This window comes from Sorex fumeus, unplaced genomic scaffold (assembly GCF_029834395.1).
Source record: "Sorex fumeus unplaced genomic scaffold, SorFum_2.1 ptg000019l, whole genome shotgun sequence".
NCBI classification, from domain to species: domain Eukaryota; kingdom Metazoa; phylum Chordata; class Mammalia; order Eulipotyphla; family Soricidae; genus Sorex; species Sorex fumeus.
Window position 1 is genome coordinate 39,264,113 of NW_026606076.1, and position 24,162 is coordinate 39,288,274.

The 24,162-nt window shown below is 44.8% G+C and overlaps 2 protein-coding genes across 2 annotated transcripts; both read left to right on the plus strand.

Annotated features, from left to right (window-relative positions):
- Positions 1-1,161: 1,161 nt before the first annotated feature.
- On the plus strand, positions 1,162-2,115 carry LOC130022248 (olfactory receptor 7A10-like). The gene has a single exon (XM_056112999.1). It carries the CDS (start codon positions 1,162-1,164, stop codon positions 2,113-2,115), a length of 954 nt encoding a protein of 317 aa, XP_055968974.1.
- Positions 2,116-13,711: 11,596 nt separating this feature from the next.
- LOC130022249 (olfactory receptor-like protein OLF4) lies at positions 13,712-14,671 on the plus strand. The gene has a single exon (XM_056113000.1). It carries the CDS (start codon positions 13,718-13,720, stop codon positions 14,669-14,671), a length of 954 nt encoding a protein of 317 aa, XP_055968975.1. The 5' UTR covers positions 13,712-13,717.
- The last annotated feature ends 9,491 nt before the right edge of the window (positions 14,672-24,162 follow it).

The window sequence follows — 24,162 nt, forward strand, 5'->3', positions numbered from 1 at the left end:
GCAGTGTTTGTGATTAGTTTATTGCGAAAAGTTGCATTAGCCACCCATTCTCTTAAGGTTTTCACCGATATCCTTGGACTAAACATCACCTTGAGGTTCAAAGACTTCGCTAAAGCCCTACACTTTCATACAAGGGCAATCAGAGGCTGTGGATTACTTGACCCACAATCTTTTTTCCTTTGTTCTAGGGCCAGATCTGGCAATATGTCTGTGTTACTCCTGGCTCGCCACTCAGAAATGCTCTGGGCTGTGCTCAGGGTACCATATGAGTAGCCATGGATCAAACCAAGTTTAGGAGCATGCAGTGCAAATGCCTTACCTGCTGTACTCTCTCTCAATTCCCCTTCCACACACATTTTATGTATTTTTTATTTTTTAATTATTTTTAAATTTTATTGAATCACGTGAGATAGTTACAAGCTTTCATGTTTGGGTTACAATCACACAACGATCAAACACCCATCCCTTCACCAGTGCACATTCCTCACCACCAATATCCCCGGAAACCCCCCCTTTCCCACCCTCCCCTTGCCTCCATGGCACCCATGATTCCCCATAATCACTCTCTACTTTTGGGCATTATGGTTTGCAATACAGACCCTGAGAGGTCATCATGTTTGGTCCATTATCTACTTTCGGCACACATCTTCCATCCCTGATTCTTCCAGCCATCTTTTTCTTCGTGATTCTTTCTCTATTCCAGCTGCCTTGTCCCCTTTGCTCATGAGGCAGGCTTCCAGCTATGGAGCAATCTATCTGTCCCGTCCACACACATTTTAAGGGACTCATCTAGTCTTATTTTACTTCCCACAGTTTTCCATTTAATATTGAACCGGGGGATTGGAGTCCAGTGGGTAGGGTACTTTCCTTGTATGTAGTTGACTCTGGTTTGATCTGAGGTGCTCCAGTGGTCCTGAGATAGCTAGGAATTATCCGTGAGCACAGAGCCAGGAATATTTCCTGAGCAGTGCCCGGTGTGGTTCAAAATAAAAAAACAAACAAAATATATTGAATCGGAGTACCCCAGGAGATCATTCATTTCCTCCTATTTTATATCTCAATGAAATGCTGGCAGTGACGGAGCTTGACTGAGAGCTGCAGAGAGAGGATTGGAAACCACCATCGCTGTATTTTCTCTCTCCTCACAGCCCATCTCACAGCATGGATCCACAGAACCTTACACGACACCCTGAGTTTTTCCTTCTGGGACTGTCAGAGGACCCTGAATTGCAGATCTACATATTCGGGCTCTTCCTGTCCATGTACCTGATCACCGTGCTGGGGAACCTGCTCATCATCCTGGCCGTCAGCTCAGACACCCACCTCCACACGCCCATGTACTTCTTCCTGTCCAACCTGTCCTTGGTGGACATCTGCTTCACCTCCACCACCGTCCCCAAGATGCTGCAGAACATCCAGACACACAGCAAGGCCATCAGCTACGCAGGCTGCCTCACCCAGATGTACTTTTTTATCCTCTTCACGGGTCTGGATGATTTCATCCTGGCCGTGATGGCCTATGACCGCTTTGTGGCCATCTGCCATCCCCTGCACTACCCGGTCATCATGAACCCCCGGCTGTGTGGGCTGCTGGTCCTGGTGTCTTGGGTCATCAGTCACCTGCATTCTTTGTTAGAAATCTTAATGGTCTTGCGTCTGTCTTTCTACATGCACTTAGAAATCCCCCACTTTTTCTGTGAACTCAAACAAATAGTGCAGTTGGCCCGTTCAGACACTTTTCTGAATAACCTGGTGATGTACTCTGTGGCTGTGATGCTGGTGGGTGGACCCCTGGGTGGCATCCTTTACTCCTACTCTAAGATCGTCTCCTCCGTCCGCAGAATCTCCTCGGCTCAGGGCAAGTTTAAAGCCTTTTCCACCTGTGCGTCTCACCTCTCCATGGTTTCCTTGTTTTATTTTACGCTCCTCGGCGTGTACCTGAGCTCTGCTGTGACCCAGAGCTCTCAGTCCAGTGCCATCCCCTCGGTGATGTACACGGTGGTCACCCCCATGCTGAACCCGTTCATCTACAGTCTCCGGAACAAAGACCTCATGGGGGCTCTGAAAAGACTTTTTCACAGAACTGCTACAAAGGGTCTAGTGGTTCAGGACTGAAGAATTTGTCTTTGATTGTAACTTCAGAGTTTCGGGTTCTGGAATGATGACCAGATTGTGGTATCCCCACGCCCTTCTTCTGGGTAGCTCTTTAGTTGTTGTGGTTTTGGCCTACCCCAGGTTGTGCTAGGGCTGACTCCTGGCTCTGTGCTCAGAGAGCACTCCTTGAGGGCTCTGGGGACCATATGAACCTGTATCAGCTAGAGTTGAACTGGACCGTGTTTTGTGATCTCTCTGATGTCCATGTTCCTTCTGTAATCATTTTCCTTCTTTCATCAATTTGCTCTCCTGGCATTCTCAATTCTTATGTGACTTCATTTTTTGTTTTTGTGTTTGGGTCACATCCCCTAATAATGCTTAGGGCTTAGTCTGGCTCTGCTGTGAGGAATCACTCCTGGTGGTTCCTGGGTGATATGGGATGCCTGTGATTGAACCTAGCTTAGCTGTATGCAAGGTAAGCTTCTTACCTGCTGTACTAATCACACTAACCCTCCAACCGCAAGCATTTCTTAAGAACAATTTCTCTTAAAGCACTGGAGTGATACAGAGGGTAGGGTGCTTGCCTAGCATGCAGCCAACCTGGGTTTGACCCATGATACAGCATATGCACCCCTGAGTCTTGCCGGGAATAATTCTTTTGTGTAAGCTAGGAATAAGTCCTGAGAATCACTGAGTGTGGCCCAGAAACAAAACAAAATAAAATAAATCAAAGAAGAAGAAGGAGGAGGAGGAGGAGGAGAAGGAATAGGAAGAGGAGGAGGAGGAGGAGGAGGAGGAAAAGGAAGAGGAGGAGGAGGAGGAGGAGGAGGAAAATGATTTATCTTGAATGATATGTGAGACCATGCTATTAGTTATTTTTGGGGGGGAGGGGCGCGCACAACTGGATTAGCTCTGGGGCTACTTCTGACTTTGAACTCAAGAATAACTTTAGGTCTGTGGGACCCTATGTGGGGCTGGGGATGGGGGTTCGTCAGTCATGCACAAGGTAAGCACCCTCCCTGCTGTCTTGTCTCTCTAGTTTCATTTTCCACTAGCAGTCATGAGTTTACTACTAACAGGAAGCACGTTGCTTTTGGGAGCAAGAAATATTTGTATGTTGAGAACAGAGGAAGATTTGAGATTATTGTCACTTTTATGTCCTTCCTTGCTTCATATATCACACAACTGTTCTTCTCAATGTTATTATGTGGAAGTATATGGCTTCATGTTCATCTGGAGGGCTGTGTGTGTGTGTGTGTGTGTGTATGTGCGTGTGTGTGTGTGTGTGCATGTGCGTGTGTGTGTGTGTGTGCTCATGCCTATATGTGCTGATGCTGTATTTAGCTACTTTTATTTCATGAGCTTCCTGTTTCTGTGGTTGGTCAAACACAGCCCACCCATTTTATTCTTTGTTTTTACTTTTGGGTCACACTTGGAGGTGCTCGAATATTTCCTCCTGGCCTGAAGTCAGATATTTCTCTTGATGGGGGTTGGGGGACCATCAGGATAGGCAGTACTAGAAAGGAACCCAGTCAGCTTCATGCATGGCAAATGCTCTACCTGCTGTGGTCTCTCTCCATTTTGCTACTTTACTGCCGGCCACATGGAGCTACCTGGTACCCAGGGCTGCTCTGCAGACCAGGATGTACCATGGAAACACTAGGAGAAACTTTACGGAAAGGCAGTTCTCATCAGAAACTGGGGTACCACAATGAATATTGATGTGTAATTTTCTGGTGACTCATCTCCATTTTAAAGTTGGAGAAGGATATTGGTTTTTGTTTTCGTTGGGTCATGCCAGAGATGCTGAAGGATTCCTCCTGACTTTGCATCAGATATTACTCCTGACAGGGATTAGGGAAAACTGTGGAGTGCCAGGGATAGACCTTGGGTACACTGCATGTAGGATAAGTGCCCTACGTGCTGTATCTTCTGTCTGGCCCCAAATACGACCCATTCTATATTCATGTGTGTTTCTTTCATTTTCAATTTGCTAAGAGTTTTGGCCACAAGAAGAAGTGAACTCATGTGAAGGTGATTTCTGAGTTGATTGGGGATGATGCCACAAACTTATTCTCTGATTCTATCAACACGCTCTATGTGATGTATGGATTTACATAGGACAGACTTATTTTGTCGACAAATTTTGTTTCACATCTATATTTGTGAGGAATGAGGCCCTGAACCAGATGAACGCTGACCAACTTACGGGAACTAACTTGCCTTTCCTAGATTAAGAACTAGTTTTTCTTTCTTAGATCTTGACTCGTTTTTCTCAGATCCTTTTTACCGGAACCCCATGCTCTTAGAACGACTTGTTCTTCTCCTTGAGGCCCAGCACCCCGGATGCAAGTGTCCCAAATGATTGATGACATGGGACACGGGTGGTCAGGGGAGATTGCCTATGCTTCACTGCCTTAACTTGTTTGCCCGCTTAAATGCAAATGCTGACCTTTGAATCTATGGGTTGAGAGACTGCATGGCTTTGAAATCGTTTAAATCCATTGATTAGATATGTATGCTGTGTTTAAACTGATTGGGCAAGGCGCAGAGAGCACCAGTGAAAGACCTATAAAAGGGTGGAAAATCAACCACTCGGGGTCTTGCTCGGAATCCTGGTCCTGCGTGACCTAGGTGGAGCTTGAACCTAGAACAATAAACCTCGTTTGTCCATTGCATTCTCGGAATAGTTTCTTTGCACCGTTTGTGGAGATCAAGAACTGTGTCCTAACAATATTCATTCAGGAGATGAAGATTGAGATGATGGAGATTTGTTGGATAACATTGGCCAGTCCTTTCTCCTCCACAGGAAGGAGCTTAGGTTTACTGAGTAACACTCATCACAGTGCTCCCGAGGCACTGCCATTCATCTTTAATTTCTCGTTTGTGCTCTGCTTCCCCTATCTGTTAACCACTCATTTCCTCTCATCAGAACCTGTGACCTATAAAATCGGATTCTTCAGAGATCTCTGGATTTTGCATTTGTAAGTGAAATATTTCTTTTCCGTTTTTCTTATGCCCCTCAGATAGTTTACTTTAGAGCAATGTCCTTTTTGTATAGACACAGGAAGACAGTTCATGCTATGCTTTTGTAATTTGGGAGTTAATTGACTCTGAATAACATTTGCTCCTCGGTATCTGTCGTATTTACTCTACTTAAGCCTCAGATGCCGTTAGTTCGGAGCATCTCAAAAGCAGGGTCCCGATGGAGGGACTGGATGGACCCAGGGCAAGCTGTAAGCTACTTTGGCATTGGAACTGGGACTGGCCAAGTGCCATAAAACTTATAAATTAAGAGCACGGCTGTGGACAAATTTTGTCATGACCCAAAGAGAAGTGATGAGCAAGGACCCTGCTGGGGTTAGGAAGGACTAATCTGGCCTGAAGACTGTAGTCTGGGTTCTATAGTGAGATGTTCCCAGGAGACCCTCCGTAACAGCTTAATTATCTCTTACTGTGTCCATACAAAATGATTAGAAAGATTATTAAGAAGTAGATCTTAAAAATTAAAAAAAATTTTAATGAATCACTCTGATGTGCAGTTACAGACTTACAAACTGTAGGATGACATTGGTGTGTCCTTCCTCCCTTGCCACAAGGAACTCAGGTTTGTTAAAGTGCTCCTGAGGCACTTCCATTCCATTGTGTTTTTCTGTAAACTCTTTCCTATGCTCTCCTCCCCAATCAGTTACTCAGCTTTCCCCCCTAATTAGACTATGTTAACCTGTAAGGTCAGATTCCTCAGAAATCTATGATTTTATATGCGTGAGTGAAATATTGTCTTTCTCCTCTCCTTATGTCTTATGAAGAGTTTACGTTAAAGCAATGTCCTTTTTGTATAGATACAGGAAGACAATTAATATTATGCTTTTGTAACTTAGGATTTAATTGTCTTTGAATATTATTCACTCCTGGGCATCTGCTTTCTCGACTTAGCCTCAGTTGCCCTTAGTTCCTAGCACCCCAAAAGTCGGGTCCCGACGAGGGACCGAATGGACCCAGGGCAAAATGTGAGCTATCTGGCATCGAAATGGGCCAGGCCAAAGTGCCACGATTCTTAACTCTAAGCTAAGAGCTTGATCATGGACAGACGCTGTCATGATTCAAAAGTAATAACAAGACTAGGACCCTGCTAGAGATAGGAAAGACTATCTGGCCTGAGCACTGTAGTCTGAGATCGAGATGGCCCTAGGAGAGCAGTTCTATAAGCTTAATGTATCTCTTACTGTGTCCATACAAATTGATTAATATTATGAATGCTTATATGTTTGTTGGACAAGGAGAGGAGAAACACACCCAGGGGAATCCGTTCTGGGGGGGGGGGGGGTTGTCCTGCTGAGAGAGTATCTGTCCTCGAAGAAGTACCCCCTGAAGGAAAGAACTTTACCCCTATTGATTGTGACCACACCTATGTGTAAGCCCCAACCCCTCATGTTTTGTGATTTAACTAGACTGTAAGAGTAGGCTGTGGGATCCAGACTGCAGAAGGAGAAGGAGAAAGGAGATCCAGATCCAGATTCCAGAGCCAGAAGGAGAATGAAGGGGGATTGAGAAGGAGAATGAAGTAGCATGGGGGAGGAAGAAGCAGGAGGAGAATCAAAGGAGAATATAATTGGGAATGGAATAAACTGCAACTAAGAACAACCAGCCTGGCCCTTGTTTCCTTCCTTTGCCTGCCCATCGCCATCCACCTTCCCCTGGGTGAGGGAAGCGGCGTGAGACTACCGAACGTGGGCAGCGGGAGAGATAGACTGCAGCTGTTTCTTTGAGTTTACACAACAAACTTTCATGATTCTGTTTCAGTAATAAAATGATCGCGTACCCATCCCTCCACCTGTGTATATTTTCCTCCACCATTGTTTCCAGTATATCCCTCCAGCCACTCTCACCCCATGCCTCTCCTCCCCCTGCCTCTGTGGCAGGCACATTCCCTTTTACTCTCTCTCTTCTTTTGGGTTTTATGGTTTGCAATGCAGGTGGTAAGTGGCCATCATGTTTGGTCTACAGTCTACTTTCAGCACGCATCTCCCATCCCAAGCTTGCCCTCCAAGCATCATACACTTAGTGGCCCCTTCTCTATCCCAGCTGCCTTTTCCCCCAGCATGTGAGGCCCACGTCTAAGCTATGGAGAGATCCTCCTCCTGGCCCTTATCTCTCTTATCCTTGGGTGTTAGTCTCCCATTCTGTTCAGATGATTGTTGATGGACTAAGAAAGGAGAAGTATACCCTGAGATGAAATTCTGCCCTTGAGAAGTTCTCCTAGCAGGATGAGATCTTTGTCTTAGAAGAAGCTTCCTCGGAAGGAAGGGTTTTTATATGTTGATTGTGCTAACTGACCAATGTATAATTGCTACCCCAACCTTTCCTGATTGGCTATGTAGCTAAGGCTGTGAGTGGCCAAAAAGTGGGGATATGGGCAGTGGGTGAGACTGCATGGAAGAAGAGGAAGGCTAGATTGGAATAAATGACTCTTTACTGAGCACTTTTTTGAATTTTTAAAAAATTTTTATTAGTGAAACACCATGAGGTACAGTTGTAGACTTACAAATTTTTGTGCTTGGGTTTCAGTTATACAATGATCGAGTACCCATCTCTCCACCAGTGTGCATTTTCCACCACCACTGATCCCATTATCCCTCCCACCCCCATACTCTGCCTCTGTGGTAGGCATTGGCATTCCTTTTTGTTCTCTCTCTCCTTTTGGGTGCTGTGGTTTGCAAAAGAGGCATTGAGTGGCAATCATATTCGGTCTGTAGTCTACCTTCAGCATGCATCTCCCATCCTGGGAGGATCCTCCCAGCACCCTTTATTTGGTGCTCCTTTTTCCCCTAACGACTCACTCACTTTTGAACACACACAGCTGCCTTTTCCCCTAAGGACTCACACACTTTTGAACGACGATCTCGACCATCCTGTTGTTCGTCGATTGCCTTGAGCAGGCCCCAGTAACGTCTCCTTCGTCCTAGCCCTGAGATTTTTTAAAAAGTGCCATATTCCAGGCTCTTTCAGGGTTAGGAGAATGAGACCCATCATTGTTACTGATATTTGGCATATTGGGTACGCCCCGGGGAGTTTTCCAGACTCTGCCGTGTGGAGAGGTTACATTCGGTAGCCTGCCAGTTTGTCCAAAGTAGGAATGAGATAATAAGATGTCGGGTGGCCGTGAATGCGGCCATGCAGTTCCGGGAGCTGGGTTTTATAGTCTCTTGGTCTTGGCCGTTGATGGGATTACACGGCGCCAGGGGGCCAGTTGGTAGGTGTGACCCCTGCCTACTGGAATTTGGAGGATCTGGGTGGAGGATGCTCAGCCCCGATCCGAGTAGCCTTGGAAATCTCAGCCCCAGGACCCGCATGCCTTTGTTCACACTTTGTCACTCTTTTGAACACACACAGATATTGGCCCCTAGTTGATTTTTCTGTGTAATGCTCATCTGGTAACATTAGGAGAATGATATGATGGCTTTGTGTTTTGAGCTCAAGAATATTCCGTCCTTGGGGCCAGAGCGATAGTACAGTGGGTAGGGTGCTTGCCGACCCAGGTTCAATTCCTGGCATCCCAAAAGGTCCTCCATGTACCATCAGGAGTAATTCCCTGAGTGCAGAGCCAGGAGTAACCCTTGAGCATCGCTGGGTGTGACCCAAAATGCTAAAAAAAAAAAAGGAGAATGTTCCATCCTTATCAACTACATTGCTATATATGAGAACTGTTGTTAGCAGAGTCTCCTGCCTCCGTGCCTGGCTGTCCTCGTCGGGACCCCTTGGAGGGGAGCGGGTTCCCTCCCTGCCCCGACCAGGGCTCCGGCAGCCGAAGACCTCCTGAACCAGCCACCACCATGCTGAGACCACTCTCTACACGCAGGAAGGTACCAGCAGAAGAACAAAGGCACGCAAGTCCCGGGGCTGAGATCTCCAAGCCTGCTCGGATCGGGGCTGAGCATCCCCTACCCAGATCCTCCACATTCCAGTAGGCAGGGGTCACACCCACCAACTGACCCCCTGGCGCCGTGTAATCCCATCAATGGCCAAGACCAAGAGACTATAATACCCAGCTCCCGAACGTGCGTGGCTGCATTTGCGGCCCCGAGACATCTTATTATCTCATCCTTACTTTTGACAAACTGGCAGGCTACTGAATGTAACCTGCCCACACGGCAGAGTCTGGCAAACTCCCCGTGGCGTACCTAATATGCCAAATATCAGTAACAATGATGGGTCTCATTCTCCTAACCCTGAAAGAGCCTTGAATATGGCACTTTTTAAAAAAATCTCAGGGCTAGGATGAAGGAGACGTTACTGGGGCTTGCTGGAGACAATCGATGAACAACAGGATGGTAATGATCGTGATCGTTGTTAGCATTTGATCTTTTATTTATTTTATTTTCTTGGCCACCCCTGGCTATGCTCAGAGGTTCATCCTGGCTCTGCAAATAGGAACCATGCCTGGCGGTGCTCAGGAGAACCTAAGGGATACCAGGGCTCGAACCCAGGTGGGTTGCATCGATACAAATGTCCTCTCGTTCTGGTCCCCACCACTGAGAGTTAACAAAAGACATCCAGCAGAACTCACCCCTGATGCGACCTCTCCAGGTCACATTTGGAGACAATTTTTTAAATTGAATCACAGTGAGATACACAATTACAAGGTTGTTCATGACTGAATTTCAGTCATACAATGTTCCAGCACCTCTGTCTTCACCTGTGTAGTAATTTCCCACCACCAATGTCCCCTGTTTCCCTCTCACCTCCTTCACCCATCCGGTTCCGCCTGCCTCTATGACAGGCACTTTTCCCCTCTCTCTCTCTCTCTCTCTCTCTCTCTCTCTCTCTCTTTCTCTCTCTCTCCCCTTTTGGGCACTGTGTTTTGCAATATTGATACTGAAAGTTTATCAAGAATACGACTTTCCTACTTTATTTATTTATTTATTTTTATCTATTTTTACTTTTTTTTGGGTTACACCCTGCAATGCACAGGGGCCATTCCTGGCTCTGCACTCAGGAATTACTCCTGGCGGCGCTCAGGGGACCATATGGGATGCTGGGAATCGAACTCAGGTCGGCCGCATGCAAGGCAAACGCCCTACCCGCTGTGCTATTACTCCAGTCCCCCCTTTCCTACTTTTGACCCTCAGCTCTTGTCCAGTGTGATCATTTCCAGCTGTTATTGTCATGCTGGTCTCTTCTCTATCTTACCTATGCTCAGCCCCATACACACTTCTGGTTAGTTCCAACCATTGACCAATCCTAGTAACCCTTGTTTTCCTTTGTCATGGATATTCTTCTTCTTCTACGATATATATGTATGTATATATATTTATAGACTGCAAATGAATGTAGTCATTCTCTATCTGTCTCTTTCCTGAGGACTCATTTCACTCAGCCTGATACTCCTCCATGTTCATCCAAAAATACATTTATTTTTATTTAAACACCATGATTTATAGTTTTTCATAATACATTTGTCTCAGGCATTAAGTGTTCCAATACGACCAGTGTGACCTTCTATCCACCAATGTCCCCAGTTTCTCCCCCAACGCCAACCTGATCCCTTAGGCACCTGACACATCTACTTTATACTGTTTGCTCCTACGAGATGAAAGAAATTGCAAATTGAAAGTAAATTGAAAATAAATCAGTAAAATCCAATTTGTGATAGCTCTATGATTTTAACCTATGAATACAAAGAAATTCAAACCATGAAATAAAATATAATAAAATATATCCATTCTCATTTAGATAAGTAAGCTTTCAGCTCTGGAATTTAAAGTATATTGCATTCAATTTTATTTTGTGCTTGGTTCTCATTATGGGAGTAATCATGCTTTACCTGTCATTAATAAAACTTAAAAAATTTCCGTACTAATATATTTTGGAGTTTACATGAAATAGATAAGGTCTACAATATGTAAATCTCCCCTACACTTTATATGAACACCGAGGTTGACAAAGTTGTTCATGATGATTTTTTTCACTTTTTATTTATTTCTTTAATTTTTTATTCATGATGATTTGTTACAGGCATTCAATATCCCAACATCAATTCCACACCACTGTCACTTCCCTCCACCATTGTCTCCAATTTTCCAAGCACCCCTCAAGCCTGCTTCCATAGCAGGCCCATGAGAATTTATTTTAGATTGCTTATTACTTGGCTGGAGTGGTAATACAGCGGGTAGGGCGTTTGACTTGCACACTGCTGATTCGGGTTCGATCCCTGCCATCCCATATGGTGAGCACCACCAGGAGTAATTCCTGAGTGCAGAGCCAGGAGTGATTCCTGAGAATCACGGGGTGTGATCAAAAAAGCAAAAAAAAAGAAAAAAGAGACAGCTTTTTACCAATACATTGCTAATGGAGTGATTAAAAAATAAACTCCTGAGTTTGAGAACTCTTACGCACAAGGACGTGAGACAGTGTTGTGAGAGGCAGGAGAGTTGAGAGTTGAGAGTTGATGGGGACAAAGTGGAAAGCGCAGATTTTGCATCACTCCCAAGATGCTCTCCAGGGAAGCTTGGGCAATTTTTCCATTATTTCTGTCCAGCCAGCATCCTCCCCCAGGGGAATCCAGTGCAGGGCGGGGGAGCCCGTGCTAATGAGTGGCTCCGAGGCTAGAATACCTGCCCTGATCTGGACCATTGGCCAGAGCAGCCTCATGTGTGCCGGGAGACATTCGCTGCTTCTGGAATCCTGACTCTGGTTCTGGGAAGGATGCTTTACCCCAGCCTGCTGGCTCGTGTGGGGACCGAGACCCAGCCCCAATTCAGAATTCTGGGGACAGGCTCACTCTGACACAAAGTTCTGCCTCGCAGGGACTCCAAGGTGAGTCTTCCCTCTCAGTGGACACTCTCTGATTGTCAAGCAAGGAGCCTGCAAGCATTGAGCTATTGCCGGTGAGAACCATACAGCCAAATTTTGTGCCCAGAAGCCTGTGTGGTTGTCATAGAAAAATGAAAAGTTTTCAACAGAATGTGGGCAGTATAGAAAACAATCAGTAGAGGGATGGATGCTGACATGAGAGTGAAAAATTGTTTTAGACAATGAGATGTACTTAGCTCTATGTTGATTGCAAAGCTCCCCAACAGGCGTGTTGATTGCCAATTTGCCCGAGCGGGCCCAGTAACATCTCCACTGTGAGACTTGTTGTTACTGTGTTTGGCATATCAAATACGTCACGGGTAGCATGCCAGGCTTTGCCATGCGGGCGAGATACTCTCCGGAGCTTGCTGGGCTCTCCGAGGGGGGTGGAGGAATGGAACCCGGGTCGACCTGGCAAGCAGTGTACAAGGCAAACGCCCTATCACTGTGCTATCACTCCAGCCAGGTTGATTGCCAATAGCAATTTTAAAAAATTCATTTGTATTAAAACACCATGAATCACAGAGCTTTCCATTATAGAGTTTTTTCAGGCATTTGGATTCCAACACTGTCAGTGTGTCCTTCTCTCACCAATGCCCCTGTTTTTCCTCCATCCCCAACCTGCCCCTTTAGGTACACAAAAAATTGATTTTATATTACTGGCTCCAACAAAACTTTTAGAAATGGCAAACAGAATGACCGGAGGCCAATATCATTTTGTCACCTCCATTTATAAGATCTCAGTGTCTTTTCTTTCACTCTGCATTTCTCTTTTCTCTTTGTGGGGGAGGGGCATGTGATTCTCAGGTTTAACTCCTGGCTCTGCACTCTGGAATCCCTTTTGGTGCGGGGTTCTACGACCATACGGGGTTCCAAGGACTGAACTCATCTCAGCCCAATGCATGGCACATATCTTGCCCTTTGTTACAATCTCCCTGGGCTCCTGTTCTATGTGTAATTCTGTGAAAAAAAATAAATGAATAGGACTGGAGAGGAAGAGACAGAGCACATGTCAATCCTTATAAATTTCCCCTTCACGTTTCATGTCTTAGGGTCATTAGTGGTTTCTTTGCAGTATTTGTCATTAGTTCATTGCTAAAAGTCGCATTATCCCCACATTCTCTGAAGCTTTTCATTGTTATCCTTGTACTAAACATCACCATGAGGTTCCAGAGGCATCGCTGAAGCCATACACTCTCATAGAAGAGGACATTTGGAGGCTGTGGATTACTTTACCCACATTTTTCCCCCTCTGTTCTAGGTCTAGAACTGTCAGTGCTTTGGTGTTACTCCTGGCTCTGCACTCAGAAGACTCCAGGTTGTGCTCAGGGTATATGATCAAACCAAGTTTAGGAATGAGCGGGGTTAATACCTTACCTGCTCTATTAACTCTCCAGTTCCCTTCCACACACATTTTAATGGAGCTCATCTTGCCTTATTTTATTTCCCAGAATTTTCCATTTAATATTGAACTGGGGGACCAGAGTCCAGCGGATAGGGTGCTTTTCTTCTATGCCGCTGACATGAGTTTGATCCGAGGTGCCATAGTGGTCCTGAACCAGCAGCAATATCCTTGAGCACAGAAACAGGAGTATGTCCTGACCATTGTCTGGTAGGACCCAAAATAAAGAACAAAAACTATTGAATCTGTAGATCCCAGGATATCATTCATTTACTCCTTACTTTATGTCTTAATGAAAGGCCGGCAGTGTCGGAGCATGGCTGAGAGCTGCAGAGAGAGAATTGGAAACCACCATCGCTGGTCTCACACATGGATCCACAGAACCTTACACGGCTCCCCGAGTTTTTCCTCTTGGGACTGTCAGAGGATCCTGAACTGCAGATCTACATCTTTGGGCTCTTCCTGTCCATGTACCTGATCACCGTGCTGGGGAACCTGCTCATCATCCTGGCCGTCAGCTCAGACCCCCACCTCCACACGCCCATGTACTTCTTCCTGTCCAACCTGTCCTTTGTGGACATCTGCTTCAGCTCCACCACCGTCCCCAAGATGCTGGTGAACATCCAGACACACAGCAAGGCCATCACCTATGAAGGCTGCATTGCCCAGATATACTTTTTCGTTGCCTTCATAAGTCTGGACGATTTCATCCTGTCGGTGATGGCCTATGACCGCTTTGTGGCTATCTGCCACCCCCTGCATTACACGGTCATCATGAACTTCCGGCTATGTGGGCTGCTGGTCCTGGTGTCCTGGGTAGTCAGTCACCTGCATTCTTTGTTACAGAGTTTAATGGTCTTACGTCTGTCCTTCTGCCCACACTTGGAAATCCCCCACTTTTTCTGTGATCTCAAACAGATGGTGCAGTTGGCTTGTTCAGACACGCTTGTGAACAACATAGTGCTTTACAGCTTATCTGTGCTATTGGCGGGTGGTCCTCTCTTTGGCATCCTTTACTCCTACTGTAAGATCGTCTCCTCCATCTGGAAAATCTCCTCAGCCCAGGGGAAGTTTAAAGCCTTTTCCACCTGCGCGTCTCACCTCTCTGTGGTCTCCTTGTTCTATGTCACATCCCTAGGTGTGTACCTGAGCTCTGCTGGCGCCCATGGCTCACACTCCAATTCAATCCCCTCGGTGATGTACACGGTGGTCACCCCCATGCTGAACCCCTTCATCTACAGCCTCAGGAACAAAGACCTCATGGGGGCTCTGAGAAGACTTTTCCAAGGAACTGCTACAAAGGGTCTAGTAGCTCGGGACTGAGGAATTTGTCCTTGATTACAGCTTCAGAGTTTCAGGTTCTGGAATGATGACCAGATTGTGGGATTTCCAGTGTTTTTTCTGGATAGTTCTTTAGTTGTTGTGATATTGGTCTTCCCAAGGTTGTGGTTTAGGTTTGATTTCTGGCTCTATTCTCTGGGAGCACTCCTTGAGGGCTCTGAGTATCATATGGAAGGCTGGGCACTCAACCTGCATCAGCTAGAGTTAAAATGGACTACGTTTTGTGGTTTCTCTGATGTCAACATTTCTTCCGCAACCATTTTCTTTCCTTCATCTCTTTGTTCTCCACCTAGCATTCTCAATTTTTTTGTGACTTCATTTTTTTGCTCTGTACTTGGTCCTGAACGTTTAGGGCTTAGTCCTGGATTTGCTCGGAGGAATCAGTCCTGGAGGTTCTTGGGTGATTGAACCTAGCGTAGTTGTGTGCAAGAGAAGCTCCTTACCTGCTGTACTAATCTCTCTAAACAGAAAAATTTCTTTTTCTTTTTCTTTTTGTTGGAGATGTTTTGGTGCTACTCAAGCAGATTGAAGAACAACGGGAGGACAGTGCTACAGTGCTTTATTTTTATTAGTGATACACCATGAGGTACACTTGTAGACTTACAAACTTTCGTGCTTGCATTTCAGTTATACAATGATCGGGTAACCATCCCTCCACCACTAGTGATCCCAATATTTTCCCACCGCCCTCCCCATCCCCCCACCCAGCCTCTGTGGCAGGGCATTCCCTTTTGCTCTCTCTCCTTTTGGGTGTTGTGGCTCGCAATAGAGGTATTGAATAGCTATCGTCAAACACAGACATTTCATAAGCATATGTTTACTAACACCCATCCCAGTGCTCCCAAGACACTCCTTTTCATCTGTCACTTCTCTTTTTTGCTCTGCTTCCCCTATCTGTTGACCACTCATTTCCCCTTACAGAATCTGTGACCTATAAAGTCGGATTTTTCAGAGGTCTCTGGATTTTGTCTTTGTAAGTGAAATATTGCTTTTATGTTTTGCTTATGTCCTTTGCATAGTCTACTTTAGAGCAATGTCCTTCTGGGTCAGGGCATTTGCTCAGGACACAGGAAGACAGTTCATGCTATGTTTTTGTAAGTTGGGAGTTAATTGACTCCGAATAATAGTTACTCCTGGCCATATCTCATATTAACTCGACTTAAGCCTCAGTTGTCCTTGGTTCCAGCACCTTCAAAGCAGGGTCGTGACAGAGGGACTGGATGCACCCAGGTCAAGCTGTAAGCTACTCTGGCATTTGTACGGGACTGGCCAAGTACCATAAAACTTATAAATTCAGAGAATGGCTGTGGACAAATTCTGTCATGACCCAAAGAGAAGTGACTGGACAAGGACCCTGCTGGGGTTAGGAAGGACTAACCTGGCCTGCGGACTGTAGTCTGGGATTTATAAGCGAGATGTCCCCAGGAGAGTCACCCTATAGTCTTAATTATCTCTTATTGTGTCCATACAAAATGACTGGAAAGATTATTAAGAAGTAAATTTAAAATGATTGTTTATGGACTAAGGAAAGGAGATATATGCCCTTAGATGAAATTTGGTCTTTTTGACCTCCTAGCAGGGTGAGATCTTTGTCTTAGAAGAAACTTCCCTGAAGGAAGGGTTTTTTTATGTTGATTGTGACATCTGACCTATGTATAACTGCTACTCACAATCCTTCATGATTGGCTGTCAGACTGGACAAAAAGAGGGGATATGAGAAGTGGATGAGACTGGAAAGGAAGAAGAGGAAGGTGAGATTGGAATAAACTTCATTGATCAGCAACCTGCCTGGCTCTCGTTTCCTCCTTCTTTCATTCATCTCTGTCAGCATCTGGGGTGGGAAAGTGGCCTGACCACAGAACGCATGCGACGAGCACATTTGAACACACACAGATATTGACCCCTAGTTGGCTTTTTTGTGTACTGGCCATAGTTAGTAACATTAGTACAATGGTACGATGGCTTTGGGCTTAGAGCTCAAGAATATTCTGTTCTCATTAACTGCATTGGAGAGTTTGAAAACTGTTGTTTGCGTTGGATCTTTCATTTGTTTTATTTCTTGGTCATCCCTGGTGATACTCAGGGGTTCCTCCTGGCTCTGCACTCAGGAATCACTCCTGGCAGTGCTGTAGATACTCTAAGGGATGCCAGGGCTTGAACCCACATGGGTTGTATGAAGGCAAACGCCCTCCCTGCTGTCCTCTCGTTCTGGCCCCTACCACTGAGAGTTAACAAAACACATCCAGCAGAATTCACCCCTGATGCGACCTGTCCAGGTCACCTTTGGAGACAGTCACTTTTTTTTTTTAAATTGAGTCACAGTGAGAAACACAGCTACAAGGTTTTCATGACTGAGTTTCAGTCATGCAGTGTTCCAGCACCTTTCTTTTATTTATTTATCTGTCTTTCAATTTTATTGAATCACCGTGAGATCATTACAAGCTTTCATGTTTGGGTTACAATCACACAATGATCAAACACCAAACCCTCAACCAGTGCACATTCCCCAGCACCAATATCCCTGGTATTCCCCCCGTCCTTTTCCCACCCTCCCCCTGCCTCCATGGCAAACAGATTTCCCCATATTCTCTGTCTACTTTTGGGCACTGTTTTGATATATAGCTACTTAGAAGCCATCGTGTTTGGTCCTTTATCTACTTTCTGCACACATCTCCCATCCCAACTGATTCCCCTAGCCATCGTTTTCTTAGTGGTCCCTTCTCTATTCCAGCTGCCTTATCCCCTTTGCTCATGAGGCAGGCTTCCAGCTATGGAGCAATCTACCTGTCCCGTGTATCTACTGTCCTTAGGTGTCAGCCTCCTGTTATGTTGTTTTATGCTCCACAAATGAGTCCAGCACCTTTCCTCACCAGTGTAATTTCCCACCACCAATGTCCCCAGTTTTCCTCTCGCCTCCTTCACCCATCCAGTCCTGCTTGCCTCTGTGACAGGCACTTTTCCTCTCTCTCTTCACCCCCCCCCCCCCTCTCACACACACACACATACACACAGCCTCCCTCCTTTTGGGCATTACGGTTTGCAATACAGACAATAAAGGTTATCATCCCCTTACCTACTTGCAACGTACTTGCAACCCTCAGTTCCTGTCCAGAGTAATAATTTCTAGCTATTTGGAGATAGGACCCAGGTCAGCCGCATGCAAAGCAAGTGCCCACCTTGCTGTCCTTATGCTCCAGCACCAGCTCCATTCTATTTTGATTTTGGATGGGAAAATTTGGGAAATATCTCTTTATTATCAGACTCACTGGATCAAACAAAGTTCAGTTATATTTTTTGAGACCAAATTCAGCTTTTGTTTTGTTTTGGGGCCACAAACGGTGATGCTCAGGGGTCACTCTTGGCTGTTCTCAGGAATCATTCCAGGTGGGTCTCTGGAGGACCCTATGAGGGTGCCAGGGATCCAACTCCGGGTCAGCTGCATGCAAGGATAACACCCTCCTTGCTCTCCAAACGCTACGACCTTCTATTTCGTCTTAAAATATAAGGTACAGGGGCTGGAGCAATAGGACAGCAGGTAGGGCGTTTGCCTTGCACACGGCCGACCAGGGTTCGATCCCCAGCATCCCATATAGTCCCCTGAGCACCACCAGGAGTAACTCCTGAGTGCAGAGCCAGGAGTGACCTTTGTGCATTGCTGGGTGTGACCCAAAAAGCCAAAAAAAAAAGGTACAAAATGAAATTTTCATTTGCTTTTCCAGGACAATAGTCATGAGTTGTTCTTCCCTTATGAAAGGAAATGAAGTCGGCAGCCCTGCCTCGGCCAGTATAGACAGATGACCTTGGAACCGTATTTGTTCCAGTGTAAAATTCAGTGTTAGATCATGGAGAGCCGATTGAGAGTCATGGAGGGCCAAGGGAAGATTAGAAGAACTTTATTTTATCGCCATAGGCCAGCGGGTCCTGATGGGCAGAAACTCTCAGCTCCTGAATTTGACCCAGGGATGGAAGTCAGGGCAGTTGAATGGAAGTGAAGAGCCCACCTATGTACTACCTCTCCAGCACTGACTCTTTATTTTTTGGACACGTGGAACCTAATCCAGTAGCCAGGACCTTCAACACTAGAGTTTGGAGAAATACTTTTAAAAAATAAATTTATTTTTATTTATTTATTTTAAATGTTTCCATTTTAATTTTTTTTATTTTTTAACTTTATTATTGAATCACCATGAGATAGATCCTTATAAAGCTATTCATGATTGGATTTCAGTCATGCAGTATTCCGAAATCCATCCCTCCACAGTGTACATTTCCCAGCATCAGTTCCCTCCCATCACCCCCCACCTCCCATCTCCTGCCTGACTCTTTTCTTCTCCCTCCCTCCCTCTCCCCCTTCCTCCCCCCATCTCTCCTTCTCTCTCTCTCTCTCTCTCTCTCTCTCTCTCTCTCTCTCTCTCTCTCTCTTCCTCTCTCTCTGTGTCTCTGTCTCTCTCTGTCTCTGTCTCTCTGTCTCTATCGCTCTCTCTTGCTTGGTCCTTTTGGGCACTGCAGTTTTCAATATTGATACTGAAAGGTTATCAAGAATATCCCTTACCTACTTTTAACCCTCAGCTCTTGTCCAGTGTGATCATTCCCAGCTATTATTGTCATACTGGTCTCTTCTCTCTTACCTGCCCTCAGACCCATACACACTCGTAGTTAGTTTTAATTATTGGCCAGTACTCCTAACCCTTGTTTTCCCTGGTGATGGATATTCTTCTTCTTCTACTATATATATATATATATATATATATATGTATATATCACGAACGAATGCAATCATTGTTTGTCTGTCCATTCCTTCTGATTCATTTCCCTCAGCATGATACTCTCCATGTTCATCAAAAAAATAAAGTTATTTTTGTTTAAACGACAAGATTTATAGTTTTTTTTATAATGCATTTGTTTCAGACTCGATTTTGTTCCAATACCACCAGTGTGACTTCTCTCCAGCAATGTCCCCAGTTTCTCCCCCAACCCCAACCTTCCCTCTTAGGCACCTGAAACATTTACTTTATATTATTTGGTCAACGAGATGAAAGAAATTGCAAATAGAATGATCAGAAAGTAAATCAGTAAAATCCAATTTATGATTGCTCTATGGTTTTAACTTATGAAAACAAGCAAATTAAAAATATTTAAGAAAATAAAATAAATGTATCTATTCTCATTAACATAAGTAAGCTTTAAGCTCTGGAATTTAAAATATATTGCATTCAATTTTATTTTGTGCTTGGCTCTCATTATGGGAATAATCATGATTTACCTGTCATTAATAAAACTTAAAAAAATTTCTGTACTAATATTTTTTTTCAATATTTTATTTTGATTGGTCATAAAATGACAATATTCTAGCACAGCAGTACAATAGAAAACACTCCAATGCCATCAAATTATCAATATTTATACCAAAATTATTGGTCATCACTATTTTCCTACAGTCTATAATTGATTCACATTGTTCTGTGTTAAATATTCCAGGGGGGTGAAAAGAAAGTCTCGCAAAATTTTTTTTAGTCATTTAAATTTAGTTGATTACAGAAGAATGCAGAAACCCTCTTAAGTTTAGCTTGATTACACATGAAATGAATAAAGAAAACTAAATGTATATGTTGCAGAATATCACTTTTTGTGTTAATCTGAAGTATCAATTCAACCACATGACTATTCTTAAATGAACCAGCTGGTATGTCCCCCATGTTTAGCTATTTCCAGCACAATGAACACAAAGGCCAAGAATATGTTGTGCTTAGTTAGTCAGTGTTTTCCAACTGAACTTTCCTCTGTGATGAAACTCTTTATGTTCTGGTGATCCAATATATATGGTAACCTCAAACCACTTGCAGTGATCAACCTCTTGAAATATTTGTACAGTATGTAAGAAACTGATTTTTTAAAAACTGATTTTTTATTTTGATTGAATTTTCATTAATGCAAATCTAAGAATACTATTTTTTAATTTTTAAAATTTAAAAAAATTTTATGTAGGAGTACTGCTATATATTCAGCCACCGATTACTGATTGAATTGGGCATGAACTCCGCCTTAGTTTTTTGTTCATAATTTTATTTATTTATTCATTTATTTTTCTTCTTATATTTATTTATTGAATCACTGTGGGAAAAGTTACTAAGCTTTCAGGTTTAAGTCTCTGTCTTGCAATGATCAAACACCTTCCCCTTCACCAGTACTCATTTTTTACCACCAAGAACCCCAATATACCCCCCTCCCACCCCTCCCAATGCCTGTGAGGCAGATGATTTCCACCTAACTCTTCTCTACATTGATTACATTCACATTTCGACAAAAGATGCACCATTATTGTTTAGAATTCCCCCCCAACAATCAGAATTGCTGAAGAGGCATTGTGAAATACTTTGTTTTCTATAGCTGGTAATGAGAATCATATAATCTTGCATGGCCGCAATAACAGCCTTGCGATTTTGGATTTCTGGCAAAGAGCCAGATAATTACGTGATTGGTTTCTGTGCGTCTGGTGTTATGGCTGTGCCAGAGAGCCCCTCGTGGGGGGCAACTCGTGACCTCGGTAGGGCATGAAGGATGAGCTGGTACCGCCCGCCCCCTCCCATGAGACTGCAGTTGCCCCATCACCACCACTGTCTCATACCTGGCTTTTCAATAAGCTCTGAGGTGGTGGCCTCCTTGATGCTGGGCAGGGAAAAGGCAGGAGGGAGTAACACCCTTTCCCTCCCAGGGAGGCATGGAGCCATAGTTTAATGCATGGTCCATTCACTTTTCTGCCGCAAGCTACCGGGCTCTGGATTAAGCCCTTTTGTCTCTGGAGCCATGGCTATGCCTGAGAGTCGCTCGTGGGGGGAAACTCATGACTTCGGTAGGACGTGAAGGACATGCCAGTACCAGCTCCCTTCCCATGTGACTGCAGTTGCTGCATCCACGGCAGCTCATACCTGGCTTTCCAAGAATCTCTGAGACAGCAGCCACCTTATATGTGGTCCAGATGCATTTCTGCCCAAATTCTCTGGGTTTCGAGATTTGTTTCTGAGTCTCTGGGATCATGGCCGTTAATTAGCTTGATCAGGAGCCAGAGAGGCCGTTTGTAGGCGGCGACTAGGGGTCACGCTGGGATGTGGAGGAAAGGGCTGGTTCCACCCCCATCTATTGAGACGCCGCGTGTCTTGTCTGCAGGCCCAAAACTGACTGTCCAGTAGCCTCTGGAGGATGGTGGTCAGTGGGCTGCCAAGGGGAACAGGCCAAGGCACGAAACCTATTTCCACCTGGATTGGCCCAAAGCCAGTAACCTACTGCAGGAATAGGATGCATTTCTGCCAAAAACCTTTGGGTTCCAAGATTCGTTTCTGAGTCTCTGGGATCATGGCCGTTAAGCTATGCCTCCAATTATATAGCTGAGCCAGAGGTGCTTTGTGGGTGTGTCTCCCACATACCTAACTTTTGGCCATTTACTTTCTTGGTAAAGGCCCTTTGCCCAAACTTTTTGGGGTCTGACCAAAGGCACAGCTGCAATTTTAGGGTATCTGAAAGCCTGTCGGTGCCATCAGGCTGCTGATGAACTCTCCTCACAGGTACAAATTGACTTGCTGCGGGCATCATACCCCCAGTACTAATATATTTTGGAGTTCACATGAAATAGATAAGATCTACAGTATGTAAATCTCGCCTACACGTTATATGAACACCGTGGTTGACAAAGTTGTTCATAATGATTTTTTTCTTTTTATTTCTTTAATTTTTTATTCATGATGATTTGTTACAGGCATTGAATATGCCAACATCAATTCCACACCACTGTCACTTCCCTCCACCATTGTCTCCAATTTTCCAAGCACCCGTCAAGCCTGCCCCCAAGCAGCCCCCCGAGAATTTATTTTAGATTGCTTGTTACTTGGCTGGAGTGATAGTACAGCGCGTAAGGCGTTTGCCTTGCACACGGCTGACCCGGGTTCAATCCCTGCCATCCCATATGGTCCCCTGAGCACGATCAGGAGTCATTCCTGAGTGCAAAGCCAGGAGCAATTCCTAAGCATCACTGGGTATGACTCAAAAAGACAAAAAAAAAAAGATTGCTTGTTACCAATACATTGCTAATGGAGTGATAAAAAAAACAAAACAAAACAAAACAAAAAAAAAAAACTCCTGAGTTTGAAGAACTCTTATGTACAAGGATGTGAGGTGTTGTGAGTTTAGGCCTCTGAAGGGCAGGAGAGTTGATGGGGACAAAGTGGAAAGCGCAGATTTTGCATCACTCCTAAGATGTTCTCCAGGGAAGTTTGGGTAATTGTTCCATTATTTCTGTCCAGCCCAGCATCCTTCCCCAGGGGAATCCTTTGCAGAGTGGAGGAGCCATGCTAATGAGCAGCTCCGAGGCTAGAATACCTGCTCTGCTGTGGGCCACTGGCCAGAGCAACCTCATGTGTTCCGGGACACACTTGCTGCTTCTGCAATTCTGACTCTGGTCCCAGGCTCGATGCTGTACCCAAGCCTGCCGTCTTGTGTGGGGACCGAGACCCAGCCCCTAATCAGAGTCCAGGGGACAGGCTGACTCTGACACAAAGTTCTGCTTCGCAGGTCCCCCAAGGTGAGTCTTCCCTCTCAGTGGACACTCTTTGATAGTCAAGCGAGGAGGCCACACGCTTTGAGCTATTGCCAATGAGAACCATACAGCCAAATTTTGTTCCCAGAAGCCTGTGTGATAGTTACAGAAAAATGAAAACTTCCCTACAGAATGCGGGCAATATGGAAAATAATCAGTAGAGGGATAGTTGCTGACATGAGAGTGAAAAATTGTTTTAGACAGCGAGATGTACTTAGCAAAGCTCCTGAACTGGGTGTTGATTGCCAATAGCAATTTAAAAAGAATTAATTTTTATTAAAATAGCATGATTCACAGAGATGTTCATTATAGAGTTTTTTTCAGGCATTTGGAGTTCCAACACTGTCAGTATGTCCTTCCCTCACCAATGCCCCTGTTTTTCCTTCATCCCCAACGTGCCTCTTCAGGTATAAGACAAATGGATTTTATATTTCTGGCTCCAACAAAACTTTTAGAAATGGCAAACACAATGATCGGATGTCAATTGCATTTTGTCACCTCCGTTTATAAAATCTCAGTGTATTTCTTTCACTCTGCATTTCTCTTTTCTCTTTCTTGGGGGGCACGTGGTCTTCAGAGCTCACTCCTGGCTCTGCTCTCTGAAATCCCTTTTGGTGCTGGGCTCTATGACCATACGGGGTTCCAGGGACTGAACTAACCTCAACCCAATGCATGACACATATCCTGCCCATTGTTAGTACCTCTCTGGGCTCCAATTGCTGTGTGTATTCCTGTGAAAAAAGTAAATGAATAGGACTGGAGAGGAAGAGACAGAGTACATGGCAATCCTTATAAATTTCCCCTCCACGTTTCATGTCTTAGAATCATTAGTGGTTTCTTTGCAGAGTTTGTGATTAGTTTATTGCTAGAAGTCACAGTATCCACA

Excerpts from the sequence above, each read along its gene's own strand:
- LOC130022248 (XM_056112999.1), top strand. The coding sequence starts at position 1,162 with ATGGATCCACAGAACCTTACACGACACCCTGAGTTTTTCCTTCTGGGA.
- LOC130022249 (XM_056113000.1), top strand. The coding sequence starts at position 13,718 with ATGGATCCACAGAACCTTACACGGCTCCCCGAGTTTTTCCTCTTGGGA.